The 18,915-nt window shown below is 43.0% G+C and overlaps 1 protein-coding gene across 1 annotated transcript in view; it reads right to left on the bottom strand.

Moving 5' to 3' along the window:
* Positions 1-18,915, bottom strand: part of FMN2 (formin 2) — a 203,130-nt gene that overhangs the window by 47,879 nt on the left and 136,336 nt on the right. Inside the window, exons 13-15 of the mRNA XM_066623047.1 lie at positions 16,752-16,898; positions 10,220-10,279; positions 9,236-9,356 (exon numbers count right to left, since the gene is read on the bottom strand). Coding sequence (XP_066479144.1) covers positions 9,236-9,356; positions 10,220-10,279; positions 16,752-16,898 — 328 coding nt within the window. The remainder of the gene's footprint in view (positions 1-9,235; positions 9,357-10,219; positions 10,280-16,751; positions 16,899-18,915) is intronic.

Raw genomic sequence — 18,915 nt, 5'->3', positions numbered from 1 at the left:
CCCATCTCGAATTACTGAGGCTATTGTTAAAGGACTGTTTTCCTTTAATTTAAAGGATACTTCTCATCATGTTGAGATAGAAAAATCTGTTATAAAAATCTGATATAAAAATCTGATAATTAAGTTATACCTGTAATCACTTGTATCTCTCTACAACAGTAAAAAGCAGTTTTTAAAACTGTGATCTTAGAGGGATGCATTTTTCCCTTCTCCAGGGATCAGCACATTCCTTCTCATTTGCAGTGGCCATTCGTGCTGAGTCAAATCCGTGTGTAAAAAATTCGTGTATAACAAGGTTGGACGTGTACTGTTGAAATTACAACTCAAAATACTTTTTCACAGCAGCTCCACAAACTGTGTCAGTAGTATGAAAAGCAGCAGAAGGACTTCTGACAATGATTCTGTCCTGGCTTCTACAGGGACTGCTGAACTGGGTGTACTCTGGGTCAGCCAAAACGCAACTGGTCATAACCATAAAGACTGTGTTATATTCCCTTGGTCTGCAGTTCATTTGACACAATTCTTCTCAGTTGCATTACTAAATAATTTTCTACCAAGAAACAAAACAAACTAAGAACCAACCACACAAATCAATCATTACATAATTGTCTCTCCAACTGCTACTAGTTTTACTGTCTAGGTTTCTGCTTGCACATTGAGGATACTGGAGAAATGACCATTACTTTATAGATGAACCTGCACCTACATTTCTCCCTGACAGCATCTCTGTCTCATGTAGTTTCACCAGACTTGCCTGTCTTGCCAGATATCTGCATGTGGGCATACATGTCTGCGTAGACTGAACAGCATGATGAATATAGCACAGAAAATCTGGGAATTGACTGCACAATCTGAACCTACACAAAGGACTGTATCCATTGTAGACTATCCAAACATCAGAGTTGCACAGACTGGTGACCTCAAAGGTGGGACAGGGAAGGAAGGAGCACGTTTGCTCCAAGTCATGTGTATGGAAGAAATTGTGAAGTATACTATCCAATCAAGGCCTGGGTTATTCTCAAGTAAGACTGTGTTAGAAAGGACTGGTAGAGACAATACTTTGCCCACTGGCCCCTCTTCACCTGTTTCTAGGGCGAGAATGTAATGAGCGCACAGGCTTCACCTACTTTCTAGCATACTAGAGCTTTTTCACTAAATTGTGTGAAGGATGGGGTGGGCAAAGCTTGTCAAAACTGCCTTTCTGTAAGCACTGCAATTAGAAGACAAACGAGGTATAAAATACCAGCATGTCAGAAAATGGGGCAGGGGGGTCATGCATGCATCACACAGCACGCACAGTATTAAGAGGGGCCAGTGGACAGTGTGATGCAAACCGACCTCAAATTATATCATTTCAGTCACCATGTTCATTGGCTCATTACAGTAATGATAAATACCAGAACACAACAGGATAATTATCTTGGTGTATCCGTCAGGAAAGCAGTAATTAAAATTATTTAAATAAGATTATAATCTTGACAGACAGACAGACAGACAGACAGACACAATGGTGCAATCTGTCTGATTTGCATGTTACGGTTTGGGGTTTTCTCCCATATTATATTATGGTTTAAATGTAGTAAGCAGAAATCTAAATATATGTGCAATAAATTACAGCTGTTAAACTTGCCGGTGAAGCAACAGCAATGTTCGTTACTCTAATGATATCCCATGAAGATAGGTATTCAAAGTACAATTGCCACGATTTATAGTACAGGGTATCTAAAAAAAAAACGCACATATGTGTCAATGACCTCTAATTCATACATACATCATTATAGAAAATTTCAGCTCTCAAGCATCTAAGGGAAGCAATTGAAGAAATACATGGAAACATCCCAGCATGCATGTTGGTGGATGTCCGCAGATCCCTTAGTCAACAAAGTCAGCAGCGTAGACGCCAATGGGGAATGCTTCAAGCACATGGTCTAATTCATTCACTACCTTGCCTGCCTACCTATCTATCTGGGTCAAGTAACTGCTTCTGTGTACACCATATGAAGTATAGATGTGTATTATATACGAGAATTATAGCATAATAAATCTGACACTATAAAATGTGCCTACATTTTCCTGAGAAACCTTGTATTAAATACATTGTCAGTATAATAAGGGTTTTTTTTGCTGAATTTTTCCATTGGGTCTTTTCTAAAGGGAGCCAAGAACAATCTTATTGAATATGAATCTCTAACAACCTTAACAACCTTAAGTTATAAAAAATAAAAATGTAAACATGATTATTTTTATATGCATCTATGCTCAGCCATCAATCTCCATGGAGAACAAACTATCCAAAGCAGTAGTATACCTCAATGTTATTAGCAGAGATATACAACCTTTTTCCTTTTTATTAGCAATGTCACAACTTTCACTGTCCTATAAGAGAGCAGTTCTTTAAGGCTGTAATCCTATATACCAGTATTTCTCAAACTATGGGTCAGGACCCACTAGGTGGGTCGTGAGCCAATTTCAGGTGGGACCCCATTCATTTCAATATTTTATTTTTAATATATTCAGCTTGATGCTACCATGGTATGTGACTGTATTTGGGGAAATGTTACAGACCTGTACTTTTAACAAGCTACTATGTATATACTTTTAACAATGATAGTAAATGGGACTTATTCCTGGGTAAGCGTGGGTAGGATTGCAACCTAGGATTGTTCAAAATTTTCCTGATGTCGCTTCTGGTCATGACATCACTTCCAGTGGGTCCTGACAGATTCTCATTCTAAGAAGTGGGTCCTGGTGCTAAATGTGTGAGAACCGCTGCTGTACACACTTTCCTGGGAGTAAGTCTCATTAAACTCTATAGGACTTATGTCTGAGAAGACATGCACAGATTTGTGCTGTAAGGCTAACCCTGCATAAGCTAATTTAAACAAGAGACAATGACCAGGGTGAGAAATAATACATAGGTTAGAACTTACAAGGCATCTAAAAGTAGATTCAAATAGAGATTCACATTAAAGGCCATTGAAAGTAGTGGTATTCAAGATCCCAACTATACTTATTATAGCAACACTTTCAAGAAATGCTGATTTAGTGTTGTGAAGTGTCCCAACTTATAATCTTCCTGTACTGTTTCAATGGCTCTAGCTACCCAGTACTCTGTAATGTGGCATGCTGATTTAAGACATGTAGCAAGTGCTAAAATTTCAAGTGTGGAATGACAGAGTTACAGAAAGGTTATTACTCGACATGAATGCATCAAGGGGGTCTGCTGACAGCCGGGAGAGATCAAAAGCAGATCGGGTTGCTTAACAAACTATATGTCATTGAGCTGAGAAAGGCTAAACTGAGAATCTTGGAGAGCTGTGAAATTGAGGGGCAATTGATGGAGCCAAACCAGTAGATACATTAATAAACCCTTAGCTGTCTCAGGTCCTTTGTTTATTAGAACGTCTGGTTCTAATGTCCAGTCACATAATGCTTTAAAACCAAGACAGCAGAAATTGGTGGCAGCTGAGCAAGATGGCCAGTGAAATGTTATATAAATAGTTGTTTAAAATGTAGGTGAAATTTCTGCTCCGAAATAGAAGAAAGGACCCAACATGCTTTCTTATGTCTTAAATTACAGCTTTTTACATCTAATATCTCTGAAGAAATCTTTTCCCTCAACATTAACAAACTGTAGTGCACACAGTTCATAAAACAAAAGCAAAAATAAACAAAAGGGGACGCTGGTATAATCAACATTATACATGAATCTTCCTCTTTAAGGAAAAGCAACAAAATGTTCCCTTTTAAGCACATACGCACCCAAGCCTATCATCTTAATTATGACCATAAAGAAAACATTTCACGTTATTTAAAAAATAATAATTTTAAGTTTGCACGGTTTTCCAGAGACTGCTAATATAATGAGACAGTTCAACACAGCAACTCAGGCTAGCAGTTGCTAGAATTGCGTGAGTCCTTCTTTTTGGAATTCTCAGCATTTGAAAAATCAAAGTAACATGAAATTATGATTCAGCAATGTATGTATGTACAAGCGTATATCTGATTTTAGAAAGACAGAAATAAATGCACTTTACTTCTAGTACTAACGTTTAACTATATAGTTAGGCCACAATCCTATACACACTTATCTGGGAGTAAATTTCATTCAGCTCAGTGGGGGCTTACTTTTGAGTAAACATACATAGGATTGTGCTGCTAGTGGAAGACTACCACATTGGATACTGTACTATGCCGATTCTTCACTCTTATTCACTTTTGTTTGGTGGTGATAGTGACAAGGAGCTTGGAGGCCAATATCATACAGAGATATTTGAGCAAGTAAATGGCTCTCAGACTTGTGAGCTAAGACAATCTCATTTCCTTCTGGCCTACTATCTGTTCCCCATTGGCCCTATGAACTTGAATCAGCCTTGCTTTGTGTCTGGTCCCTGCCAAGTATTGAAATTTGGGGTTTCTACTGCTAAACAAATATTTAATATCAGCACAGGATGATAAATAGAAATGATAGGATATCATTATGAAATGATATATGAAATGATAGGATATAGAAATGATGCATTCTCCTTGTAGGACAGGAACATAATGTAGTGCAGCCATTTTCAACCACTGTGCTGTGGCACACTGGTGTGCTGCAGTAGGTCTGCAGGTGTGCTACGGGAGTTTGGGGGAAGGATCATTTGTTAGCAGAGCCACTGTGGGATGCAAGCTCCTGCCAGCAGTGCAGTGCGCCTTGTCAAATGTTAGAAAACTGATGGTGTGCCTTGACAACTTTAGCAACTTGTCAGTGTGCCATGAGACAAAAAAGGATGAAAACAGCTGATATAGTGGATTTCCCTGTGGTGAAAAATATACAGAATAGGAACTACAGAGGTGCTGGACAGATGGCTAGAACTGCTGCACCAGCCTTGTCACTAGGGTAGAACTTCTGAATATTTCTTTTCTGTGTCTTAGTTGTAGTAGTTGGCAACCTTCAGTCTCGAGAGACTATGGTATCGTGCTCTGAATGGTGGTTCTGGAACAGTGTCTAGTGTGGCTGAAAAGGCCAATTCAGGAGTGACAATCCCTTCCACACCGGGAGCAAGTGCAGTCTGTCCCTGGTCTGTCTCCCTGGCTATGGGCCTTCCTTCTTTGCCTCTTTGCCTCAGTCTGCTGGCCAAGTGTCTCTTCAAACTGGAAGAGGCTATGCTGCACAGCCTGCCTCCAAGTGGGCCGCTCAGAGGCCAAGGTTTCCCACCTGTTGAGGTCCATTCCTAAGGCCTTCAGATCCCTCTTGCAGATGTCCTTGTATCGCAGCTGTGGTCTACCTGTAAGGCGCTTTCCCTGCACGAGTTCTCCATAGAGGAGATCCTTTGGGATTTGGCCATCATCCATTCTCACGACATGACCGAGCCAACGCAGGCATCTCTGTTTCAGCAGTGCTTACATGCTGGGGATTCCAGCTCGTTCCAGGACTGTGTTGTTTGGATCTTTGTCCTGCCAGGTGATGCCGAGGATGCGTCGGAGGCAGCGCATGTGGAAAGCGTTCAGTTTCCTCTCCTGTTGTGAGTGAAGAATCCATGACTCACTGCAGTACAGAAGTGTACTTAGGACACAAGCTCTGTAGACCTGGATCTTGGTACGTTCCGTCAGCTTCTTGTTGGACCAGACTCTCTTTGTGACTCTGGAAAACGTGGTAGCTGCTTTACCGATGCGTTTGTTTAGCTCGGTGTCGAGAGAAAGAGTGTCGAAGATCATTGAGCAAAGGTACACAAAGTCATGGGCAACCTCCAGTTCATGCGCAGAGATTGTAATGCAGGGAGGTGACTTATCACATTGGAAATCATTGTCCAGCACTCATCTCCACAGCTGGGAGCCTTTCCAAGACCCACGCGGAACAAGCCACTGATGTGGCTGACAATGGGCAGGGGAGAGCAATAGATGGTTATCTTCCACTTCATTGCATCACTTCCTGGTGAGGAGGGCTTCCAAACTCATACAGAAAGAACATGCATATGTTTGTGCACGCTGGGTGTGACAGAGAAATAAGAATATGTTCATGCCTTCTTATGCAGACAACATATATTTAAGTGCACGAGGAAGAGAGAACTCATACGGGATACAGGTAGGGTGAAGTGAGGGATGTGAAAAATGCACATCTCTTTGGTTTTGGTGCAACCCTGTGGCCCAGGATCAATTATACTGAGCATTCAATGGTTTATAAAAACTTTCAAAATCCACTAATAAATTCAACTAAGGGTACAATCCTAACTCACTTTCCAGCACCGACGTAAGGGCAATGCAGCTCAGAGGTAAGGGAACAAACATTTCCTTACCTTGAGGAGGCGTCTGTGAGTTCCACCCAATTGCAAGATTCAGCACATGTCCCATTGGCACAACTATGCCACTGCTGGAAAGTTGGTTAGGATTGGGGCCTAAAGCTATTAAAATGATTTTTATTTTGGTCAAGTCAAATTGTACAAGAATTAATGCCATGTGACATCTGTTACTTTGCAAACCTCAGAAAATTGCTTCCTTATGCAAGAAGAAACTATTTTCTTATTCCATCTGCTTATGACTTTTGAGAGCTTTATCTTGCAACCATTAGTTTCCATTCAGAGTGACATTCTATGACAGACATGGTACATATATGCAAGGCCATGATAAGCCACTCCATGCCATTTACTTCTTGTGAAAAATCTGTAAAATTGATTAATTAAATTCATTTATTAACCACCTTTTCTGCACTCAACGCAACTTGCCTCATTTAAAAATACAATACAGGGTACTCCATAAACACTGATCCCATATCTACAGATTGGGTCTGTGCGACACACCTACATCCCCTCCACGCACCACCTCTGGAGGCTCCTCTAAGTCCGACAATTAAAAAACACAACTTCCAATTTATCTGTGAACCCAGAAGTGATGTTTTTTAATGCTTTATAAGACATTAGGAGGCCCAAGGAAGCTTATTAAAAATGTCACATTTTTTAAACTGCACTCTTGGAAAGTATTTGGAGAAGGAGGGAAATTTCCATTAATAAAATGGACTGGCAAATGAGTCAGCATTTCAGTGTCTGATGGTGAGTTACTATGAAAAACCACATAAATTCTCACTTATTTCTGCATCTAGCAATTTAGACCTTTGGCTTAACATCACCAGTGCTGGTCTTATGCCCTTCCAATGCCAGCATAATGTAATTTAGGCTCATGAAACACCAACATTGCAGTTGGTGATCCCATTCTCAATTTTTATGCACTGGTAGAATAAGATATGGAATCTGGCCATGTGAATCTCCAGTGAATACCAGACCTAAAATAAATACAGATTGACTTTTCAATTCATATACACTTTCCAAGAGTGGGCCATGCCTCCTTACTGGCCAAATCCCCCCCTCCCCTACTTTTGCCGCCCTTTGCCAATGAACGCAAGCCTGCCTCACAGTCAGGGCCTAGGAGAAGGGGGTAAAGGGGGTAATTTGTACCCAGGCCCAGGGTCAGAAAGGGGGTCCAGGAGCCAAAGGAGGGGGCCCAGAAAGTTCCTGGGACCTGACATTTTCCAATCTCACCTGAACGTGCTGCCTCGCATGATGTTGGGGCATAACCACGTGCATGCAGCATTAACTGCTGCTGCAAGCCATGCACACCAGGCCCAGGAATGCATCCATGATCCTCCTTAACACAGTGTCAAATCTGGGAGGAAACTGGCCTGCCACAGTAGCTCTTTGGCTTGTGGATCCCATAACTATGCTATAGCTGCTGCAAAAGTTCATTTTGGTCCATTCTAGTGTGAGCCTAAATACAATAATGGTATTTTTATGCAATGGATTTTCTATATTTCAAAGATTTTAGGGAGACTTAGGAGTGTGTTTGGTTTCAGTATTACTTTATCTAGCTGCCAATGCCACATGATTGGGTAGACTTGGGCTCTCCATCAAGAAGCCTAGAAGACCTGGGCTCCAAAGACTATTGCAGCTGTCAGTACCCTTTCCCTACCCTATTTTGCCCACCCCGGTCTGTCTGCTCCCATTGCCCCCTCCCCCTTTGGGAAGGGCCCAGAAGGAACTTTGCAACCCCTGATAAAATTCCTCTCATAGGCCCTGCTCACAGTGAATAAATTATCATGCTGCCAGCTGCCTTGAACACCTTAAATGTAAGGGAAAATAGGGAACATAAATGTTTTAAAATAAATAGTTTTTCTTCTGTCAACAGCAATTGGATTGGAGTTCATTGCAAACTGGAATGGTGGCAGGGGAATGGGAGATTTAATCCTATTCCCCCCCCCCCAGTATGGCTCCAATCCATGGGGGGCTCCCTCCCAGCTATTGACCAAAGAAAGACTAAGACATCAGGTCTAATAACACATTAATCTTCTCATGTACAGTAGTTTGGCCTTTAGCCACTACCAGTTCTCACATTGCCCAAACCATCTTCCACACTGGAGGGATAGATAGAAACTAAATTACTATCTATCACAGTATAAGCTAGAGATGTATACAAAGTAGGTCTATTGCCTTGGAGATCTGAACGAACAGCCCAATTCTAAAGCTGGCAGCTTCACCGGGTATAGCTGCACCAATAGCGCTGAGGCTGCCGGAGGTCTCCTTGGGTCCCCTTCCCTCTGGGAAAGCCCCATTGCCGGTGCAGACTTGAGAGACACTGTGTTGGGCCTACTTCTTACCTAGCTCTGGAGGGCATCTGTCTGGTGCTGGGTTCCATACTGATTGGCCAAGGCCAGCGCCGGTGCTGACTCCTCGCAGGGTATTGCGGATGTGCCTTATGGCATATTTGTGACACCCAGCGCTGGCATTGGAGCTCAGTGCTGGCGCTGACCCTGCTTAGGATTGTGCTTTAATTGATCATTGAGGTTCCTTCTAAGAACACTTGGATTTTCAGTCTCACAATAGTCTTGATCAATTTCTATACAGAATTTTATATTCTCAGATATAAGACATATGTTTAATGGAAAGAGTGATTAAAATATTTCTACATATTCTTGCAGATCATCTGATTGATAATTACAAATTATACGCATGATTTCTTTTTCTCCAAATCACTTACTGTCTTCAGATAAAATACATAAATTACATTTTTTAAAAATCAAGTATGTTTCCCTGTCTGCAAATCCTATGATGACATTCTCTTAGATGGTGCTTGAATGGAGCAAATGTTTTGGCTTTTCTACCATCACCTCTTTTGGATTAGCTGGACATGTTAGACACATTTACAAGACTATTCTATAAGTGTCTCTCAAATGCATGCAAAGTAACTGCAACAACCACAGGGCTACTACCTCGTAAGTCTTTTTTAAGTTTGCGGAGATCTTTTTGAAACTCTTCACATTTTAACTGAGAAGCTTGAAAAAGGTCTTGTGGTTCTGGAAGAGGGAAGATACATTGCTCTTTTCCAGCATCCTGAGAAAACACAAAATAAATAATCTCAATTAAAAAAAATACATAGGAAGTGCTGTATAATCTGTATCTCACTTATCACCTACTCATGAAAACAAATGCAGTATCACAGCAGTACAGTTATGTTCATCCTAGAACAGGGGTGCCCAAACCCCGGCCCGGGGGCCACTTGCGGCCCTCGGGGACTCCCAGTCTGGCCCGCGGGCAGCCCCCAGTCTCCAATGAGACTCTGGCCCTCCAGAGACTTGCTGGAACCCATGCTTGCCCAATGAGAGTGCTCTCGGCATGAGGGTGATTGATTAACCTCTCGTGTGAGGTGTGGGATGAGGTCTCCCTCCACTGCTTGCCATTTCACAATTGTGATGCAGGAGCTGCAGCAAAAGAAAGGCCAGCCTTGCTTTGTGCAAGGCCTTTTATAGGCCTTGAGCTATTGCAAGACCTTCATTCATTCATATAAGTTCCATCTCTAATATATTCATTTATGTAAATTTACTCAAATTTGAAATGTAAATTAATTCTTTTTTTTCCTGGCACAGTGTCAGAGAGATGATGTGGCCCTCCTGCCAAAAAGTTTGGACACCCCTGTCCTAGAATATGAAAGCCTAACAAGTGGAACAAACAAATTCTAAGCTCCATGAGTGCTTGAAATGGCAATTCAGTACTTTGCGAATGTACACTGGTCACTGATGCTATTTGAGGGATAAGACTGCATCTACCCTAATAGTTTTTATTTAATATGCTTATTTAACTTCTGAACACATGAACAGCTGCCATTGGTCAAACAAATACATTAGCTAGATCACACTATCTCCCTGAAGCAACAATGAGAACAGAATTAAAGTTAAACTGGAGGAAGTTATACTTACCTCATCAAAATTACGCAAATAATATGATACAATATAAGACAAAAGACTTCGGCTGTTGTCCTGTGAAGAGGCAAAATTAGAGAATGAAGTTGTTTTTTTTTTTGGAAAATACATAATCAGATTTTAGCTATAGTAGTTTTGTTCTGTTTTTCCTTAAATAAAGACTTACTGAATAATTAAACTAGAAGGCATTGTCATTTTGAAGTGCTGCATTGACAGAGAAAAAGGAGTTGAAGCTGTAAATTAAGGAAGGCCATCTTGAAAGAAACTAACCTTCAATACATGTGGGTTAGTGAACTAAGGGAAGTGCTTGATGCCACACATACAAAGACATGGTAATTGTGTAGAGTCAGTGGCGTCACTAGGGTTCATGTCACCCGATACGGGATGCCAGCGTGTCACCCCCCATGCAGTGGGCGGGGCAACACCCCAGTTGGTGGGCGTGGTGATGTACCATTGCTCCACCCCCACTGGTTTTTTGGCTGTACCTTTTGATAGGAAAAAGATAGAACACATTCTGCATGAAATTACGCATTGACTGATATATAATATGATGGTATTATTCTCCCAAATTATGATTTTAGTGATTTTGGTCACTAGTGGTGTCACACACCCCCCCCCCCAAGGGTGTCAACTTACTAACACCTTATTGCAGCAGTTCTCAAACTTTTTGCACTGGGACCCACTTTTTAGAATGACAATTTGTCCAAGACCCACCAGAAGTGATGTCATAGTGGAAGTAACATCATCAGGCAAATTAAAATAAATAAGTATAAATAATTAAAGTAAAACAAATAATTAAATAAGCAGAAGCCAGCCCTGGTCCATCAAGTGAATTTCCTCTGTAGCCTGCCTGCAATAACACACCCCCCTCCAAAACCAGTAAGGTTTTCAGCCCTACCCAGTGCCCAGTTCAATTTAAGAACTTCTGTTTAAACCAGATCACTGTCAGGATCCACCTGGCTTTGCAAGTCTCAAAAATGTTCACCTTATCAGCTGCAGCCTCTGTTTTGATCCTTTTTAGTGTGTGTGGGGAGGGGGAAGCTGCCTTCTGGAGCACTTGTTTAGCTCCAGGTGCATAGGATCAGGACCATTCTGGTAGCCTAGCATTCTCCTTCACCTGATCTTCCACACCAGCCAAGGCACGTTTGCTTACTTGACCATGAGTCGACTAAACTAGACTGTGAGGCTTAGTTTCGCTTTCCATAGGGCTCAATACATTCATCTTCTTGGAGGAAGGGACTTTCTTCTCAGGTGTTTTTGGGGGCTGCATTCTTTGGATCAGGACCATTCAGGGGTTGTTGGATTCCTCTCAGCCTGCCCTTTCCAATGGTTTAGGGCATGTTTGCCTACTCGTGAGTAAACTCGTGATACAGCTCACTTTCACTTTCACTTTCCATAGGGATCCATGCATTTTTTGTTCTCCAGTTTTTTGGCCATAACGTTTGATAGAAAGGAGATATTTCACTGTGGTTTTTTTGCATTGCATTTCTATCGAAATGCCGCATCCAACGGCATTAAAATGATGGTATTACTCCTAACGATTACATCATTACTCCTTTAATGATGGTAAAACGGTATATAAAATGATGGTATTACTCCTAACCACCACAATTTTAGCGTTTCACCCCCCAGTGCGCGTCACCCAGTGTGGTCCGCACCCCCTGCACCCCCCTAGCGACGCCACTGGTAGAGTTAATGTAGAAAGAAATTCTAGGTGATTTCAAAGCTCTCTGCTTTTCACCTTTAGTGTCTCATATTTCAAAATACCTTTCTCCAGCCTTTTCCCTGTTTTTCATCTTTCTCCCTCCTATATTTATTTTATTCATTATTTTCAGATAGAGAAAGGGAAATGGATGGGATTGGATAGATGAGATTACATTTAAGGTTTGTGACACCACTGAGCAATGTTTATAAATAATCAATGACTTTAATAGAAAAGGAAAGTTCGAATTTGGGGTCAGGTCATCCACTGAAATGACAAACAGTAAATACAGGTAGGAAAAACCAAGTACCTTTTTCATGCAATCTATAACTGATTTATGGAATTATCACAGAATATTGCAATGACCACTCATTTAGGGCCCAATCCTACCCAACTTTCCAGCACCGGTGCAGCCATAATGCAACCTTGAGGTAAGCAAACAAATGTCCCTATACCTTGTGGAGGCCTCTGTGGCTACCTCCCCACCACAGAATGCAGTGCATGCCCCATTGGCACGGCTGCACCACCACTGGAAAACTGGATAGGATTGGGCCCATAGTTGGCTATAACAAGGTGTTAGACCAATTCACAAAGGAATGGTTTCTCATATTACCTATGCTAGCTACAATGAAACTTCCATTTTAGAGGTTGTATACCCCTAATTACTAGGTGCTAGGAAGAAACAGGGAATGATTTTTTTCTGACATGCCCTATTTGAAAGTCTTGGAAGCTTCTGGCTGTTGGAGACAGAATGCCGGGTTGCATGGCTCTTTGGTCTAACTGAGTATGACAATTTCTATGTTCTTAAAATTATTATGTTCTTTTAAAAAAAAAATCCCACAATTAAATTTAGTGTCTCTTAATTCTTCAACAAAGAAAACCCACATGAAATTCAAAGTGTAATGCAGATTCAATTTGGGACAATATTCAAATGTGTTTTCTGTACAGCCTTTTTATATGAAAAAGGAGGATTGTTGTTGTTATAAATGAATAAGTGACTGAAAAAACAGGCATGTTCTGAAATTTACAGAGAACATGACTTGAACTTTTCTACAGTATTAATACATATGGGCAATTTATTTATTTCACATTTTTAGCTTGGCTCAAATAGCTGCTTATGCTTAATGGTGGATATCAAACCCTGTTGATTTTACCCATATCAATCCTGAATAAGTGCCCTATTTACTCATGACTGTACTGTGTATAGCCTATGAGAGATGGGGCTCTAACCTTTCCTCTTCAACTAACCTGTTGATAAGGTCTGCATCCCTTGTGATAGCTGACAACAATACATTAGACATCATATTGAAACACAGAACCTATGCAGATTGACCCTTTTGACCCCAGGGCAAATAAGAGGCAGGAATCAGGAGGGCCATTTGTTTGGAACTCAAATTTATTTATTTATGCTATTTATTTATGCATTTGTCTACGATGAAAATTTGACACTCTCATTTAAAACAAAATTTGTTGTGAGTAAGATTCTTAAAACCTGGAAGTGACTTGAGCCTCTCTGGATTTCTAAGAGGGTATGACTCTCTCCACCACTTCCAGTAAGTAAAGCAAGAGGGCAAGAAAGGTTCCAGTTATAGCATGAAAGTTGCAGCAATGGACTCCAGGAGCTGATGCAGTAGCGTAGCTATATAAGTGTAGGGGTTAGCAAATGCACAAATGCTACAACTGCTGAGATGGGCAATATCAGGGGCTGGGGGGCAACACTGGGGCAACTCTGCCCGCATGCGAGTTGCCTTGGGCTGCTGCAGCCCTGCCAGGCACATTGGCCAGAAGCCAAGTAGACATGCTTGTAAGGCAGCAGGCTACACTGTTGCCCCCCAGCAGGGGGGAGGGTAAGCAAGCAGGAAGGAGTGGGGAAGCTCCTTGGAGGGGGGTTGGAAAATCCCCGCCTGAGCTGCCCTCGCTCTGTGTTTGGGCAAGGAGGAGGCAAGGAGATGCGCCGCGTGTCTGTCGCTGGCGGAGCCTGGACGGGGGCCGAGGCGGCGGCGGCAGGCACTGAGTGGAGAAAGTTTGCGGCTCTGTTCCGCTTTGCCTGAGACCTTGGCGGGGCTTTGGGAGGCTTTCGTGGGGCACTTCAATGTGGGGAGAGGAGGTGCAGGAGGAGCTGGTGGTGGCGGGGCTTCCTCCCTGCCTCTGCTGAGAGCCAACAGCTGCAGGTGCTGAAGGCTTCGTGCCCCTATCCCACCAAAGCCAGCAGCAGGAGGGAGGAAGGGAGGGAGGGAGGAGGAGGCGTATCGCCCCTGCCGCTGCCGCCGCCACCACCACCACCTCCTGCACGGCCTCAGAGCACAATCCTATGCATTTTCTAGGTTCCATTGTGTCCAATGGGACTTACTCCCAGGAAAGCGTGGACAGGATTGGCGCCTCAGTTAGTCAGGCACAACTTCCTCCTGCCTGCCTGCCCCAAGACCCAGGTCCTCCTCCCCCAGCCACAGCAGGAAAGACTTCCTTTCACTCACCCACTCAGAGCCTCTACTCAGAGGTAAGTCCCAGTGTAGCCAATGGGGTTTACTCCCAGGAAGGTGTGGAGGGGACTGCAACTCAGAGTCCAAGCCTGTGCTGGTCTACTCAGAAGTAAGTCCCATTATAGCCAATGGGACTTACTCCCAGGAAAGTAGGGCTGGGACAGAAGCCTGAGAGCCCAGCCCAGCTCAGGCATGTCTACTCAGAAGTAAGTCCCATTATACCCAATGGGGCTTACTCCCAGGTAAGTGCAGATAGGATTGGAGCCTCAGTCAGTCAGGCACGACTTCCTCCCCCCTGCCTGCCCTGAGTTCTCCTTCCCCCACAATCAATGTGAACCAGCCAGTGGGCTGGCAGCTTCTCCACAGCCTCCTCTCCACCCCCCCCCCCGCAGTGGCTGGACCCGAGCTGTGCCACCAAACAAAATGGTGGCGGGGGGCATGCCTCACTTCCCCTCACACGCGCAGGGCTCTCCTCAATGTAGCCCACTGCCCCCTGTGGCCCAATGTGCCTGGCTGGTGGGGCGCATGCCAGTGCTGACAACTACTTCTCCCCCCCATGTGCCTGACGGGGCCATAGGAGCAGCCCAGTGTAAGACCTCAGAGGGAATGGAGGTGAGTAGGAGGGAGCTGGTGCTGGGGGGAGGCAGCTTGGGGGATGTGGCAAATTTTTTATTTTTCACTTTAAAAAAATAGTGGGTGTGAAATCAAAACCCGGAAGTGATGTCACTTCCGGATATGACATCACATCCGGGGCAGCATCTTGAGCTCTGCACCGGGCAGCAGGATCGTTAGCTACGCCACTGAGCTGATGTGCCCTGATTATGTGATTGCCTCATCCTGGGACCTCTCAGGGCCCAATCCTGAACAGTGTGTGCTGGCTTACTGCTGGCGCGTACTGTGGCAAACGTCCCATAAGGCACATTTGCAGGTCCTAGCACTGGGCGAGTGTGGATGGTAGCCCAGAGCTGGCTATCACTGGGCTACTACTGGGCGGCCACCAAAGTTCTGCCATTCAGTGGTCACGTGGACCACAGAGCAGTGGAGAGGTAAGTGGAGGCATGGGGGGGGAGGTGGGGAGGAGGCATTCCAGGGATGGGGGAGACGGGAGGAGGGCTTGGAGAGAGTAGGGAGGAGATGTTCTGGGGAGGGGGGAAGTGGGGAGAGGGTGGGGGGAGGCATTCCGCAGGGAGGAGTGGGGTGGGAGGGAGGCTCGCCACCCTACATGGAGGTTCTTGATTCACTGCCGACCTTTTGGTTGGCGGTGAATCAAGTAGCCCCATTGCAGGGCTACTTGCTTTACCCGGGGGAAGGGAATGAAAGTTCCCTTCTCCCGAGGAGCTGGCGGCGGCTGCCCAGAGCACACAGGATGTGGCAGCAGCCATTTTTGGCACTGCTTCAGCCCTGCACCCTGGGCAGCTCAGGATTGGGCTGTCAGGACCCTGGTCCAGATCCATTTCAGAATGGACAAGAACTTAGAATCTTTTGACAAATCTGAACTGGATCCACAGAATACAGATTCCCAAAATCCCATACCAAACCTCATTTAGTAGTTTCACTGCCATTCTTATCAAAATCTAGTACACAGGGATATTTTTTCCAGAGTGCTCCATCCACAACTTCAGTAGCTGGAATAGCAGCAGCTATTACTCTAAACAAGTCTCTATCACTTTCATCCAGTCACTGCTAGATGAAGCAATGGGACAGGAAGATGTGGAATTCTCATAATGGTTGGCAACCTTCAGTCTCAAAAGACTATGGTATAAGCCTACAGCATCTGGTATTCCCAGGCGGTCTCCCATCTAAGTACTAACCAGGCCAGACCCTGCTTAGCTTCCAAGATCAGATGAGATCAGGCATGTGCAGGGTAACATAAGGAACTTCAAAAAGCACAATAGGGAATTCTTTCCACAATCCCCTGCCTAATACTTGCTGTATTGTCTTTGAAGACTCTAAAAATTATCAATCCAATGACTGAAGTGGCAGCAATAAGTAGAAAGGGGAACCCTCCCAACCACTCCAAGGTTAAAGAGAAAGTAGGGTACTAATCCAGTTAATATTTTCAAATTCTTCCTATGCTTTTACCAAGTAGACAATGTTTATGCTGTTAAGACCTTGTTCACATGTTCACTTGTTCCAATAAGGCTCCTCAAAAGAGAAGACGAAGCAGAGTTCAAATGCAATACAAGCACAGGTATAAAGTTCAAAAATACAGGATCCTGTTTCTACACAAATATGCATCATTGATTCTAAACACCAAATCTGCAACCTCTGAAACATTTGGTTACCTCCAAGAATGAAAAGAATCTTGTAAGGGATGTAACCCACCATTTGCTTAATGAAAACTTACACTACTCTTGACGTCTTTCAGTTTGGGAAGTATGTCTAACCCAAAGCCATCTGCCTGTCCTCGTGTTCTGTTTCCACCGTTCATGTAATTTCCGAAGGCAAGGACCAAGCCTAAAACCCGCATAACCCCTGAGCCACTTTTCAAAGTCTGAAAAACAAAATGACAAGACATGTAAATGTCTTAGTCAATATTTCTGAACATTTAAAATGTCTCTCAAGTTGTTAAAAATGGGCAGGGCTAGTTTCCCCCCAATATTTATTAGTTTTTAAATAGCCCAGAGTTAGAGGTATTATAGTGATAATCCAAAATCTGAATGTAATCTGAATGCTGCTGGTCAGGAGGTCGCACCTCCCAAGCCTCTGAAGCTGAGCTCCCTGAGGCAGTCTGCGTCCACTCGCTGCCTCTGTGAGGCTCAGAATGTCGAAATCGCACAAGAGACCTGACTTCTGGTTTCCTCAGAGAAACTGGAAATTGCATCTCTCACATGATTGGGGCATTCTGAGCCTTATAGAGGCAGTGAACAGACACGCACTGTCTCTGGGATGCTCAGAAAAGCCTCCCCTCAGCTTTGGAGGCTTGGGGGGGGTACGACCTCCTGACCAGTAGCGGCCATCACATATGCGACCTGTCACTGGCCAGAAGGTCATTAAGGGGCACACACCAGTATATATAATAGAAGTTACACTAAATAGAGCCAACTATTAGGAATTTCCACCCTAGTATGTGGTGTAGCTAGAGGTATATTAAAGCTAAACAATTTGGACAATTATTATTACATCTGTCAATGAGATACTTCAAATGCAAGTATCACAGGATTCCTTTCTCTGCCTTTTAAAAATATTAAGGAAATTCATCCAAACAATTACCAGAAGCTTTTTATTTTATAAATTGACGATTTAATTTTGTTCGTTCAACCTTTATTTGGCATTAAAAAACTGACGATAATCAGGATTTTTTTTTTGCTAAATACGGGAAGTTTAATGAAAAACACACACCTCATCTGCTTTCCCCAAACTGAATAGTTTAATAAGATGATGGTCTGTAATAAAATAATCCACGACAAAGCTCCAGGAAAGAATTCATGCATGGAAAACAGTTATTTATGAACTTATGTATTGTATATTAGAGAGTCATATACCACATTAATATATAAACACAGTACTATTTCATCTATTATTATTATTATTATTATTATTATTATTATTATTATTAACAGTATTTATATATCGCTTTTCAACAGAAAGTTCACAAAGCGATTTACAGAGAAAATCAAACAAACAACTAATGGCTCCCTGTCCCAAAAGGGCTCACAATCTAAAAGGATGTAAAAGAACACCAGCAGACAGCCACTAGAAAAGACAGTGCTGGGGTGAGGAGGACCAGTTACTCTGCCCCACTAAATAAAAGAGCACCCACTTAAAAAAGTGCCTCTTACCCAATTAGCAGGGGTAATTCCAGTTCCAAACCAGACAAAATAATATCCCTATATAAAATTCAGTGGTTCCAAAACTGGATCAGGACCCACTGGTGGGTTGTGACTTGATTTTTGGTGAGTCACCAAAGGGTAATGGAAAGATCAGCTAACTCAGTGTTTCTCAAACTATGGGTTGGGACCAACTAGGTGGGTCACGAGCCCATTTTGGGTGGGTCCCCATTCATTTCAATATTTTATTTTAGTATATTAGACTTGATGCTACCGTGGTATGTGACTGTATTTGGGGAAATGTTACAGATCTGTACTTTTAACAGGCTACCATGTATATGCTTTCAACAATGATAGTAAATGGGACTTACTCCCAATAGTCCCAATAGAGTGTCATTTTAAAAAGTGGGTCCTGATGCTAAAAAGTTTGGGAACCACTGCTATAAATACTTAAAATTCACATTTTGGAATGCCATTTATCTGGCAAGCCTAGCTATAAGTAACAGTGAGCAGGATTGTAGTTTGTCACTGTGAATCTGTATGCTTACAGACACTGTAGCAGAAGGTTTTTCTGGCTTTCATTTGTCAAAGAGGGGCAACCTCTTGATTGACAAGCCTTTACATACTTCACTTTTCTTTTGCCCAATGGAAAGAAATGTAGCAAATGGTCTGTGATGTTGAGTCGCAAGGCAAATTCAGACACCATCACAGAAAAGAGACTCAAAGAAGCATTGCAAAGAC

This window comes from Tiliqua scincoides, chromosome 1 (genome assembly GCF_035046505.1).
Source record: "Tiliqua scincoides isolate rTilSci1 chromosome 1, rTilSci1.hap2, whole genome shotgun sequence".
NCBI classification, from domain to species: Eukaryota; Metazoa; Chordata; class Lepidosauria; order Squamata; family Scincidae; genus Tiliqua; species Tiliqua scincoides.
This window is presented reverse-complemented; position numbering and strand designations above follow the sequence as displayed.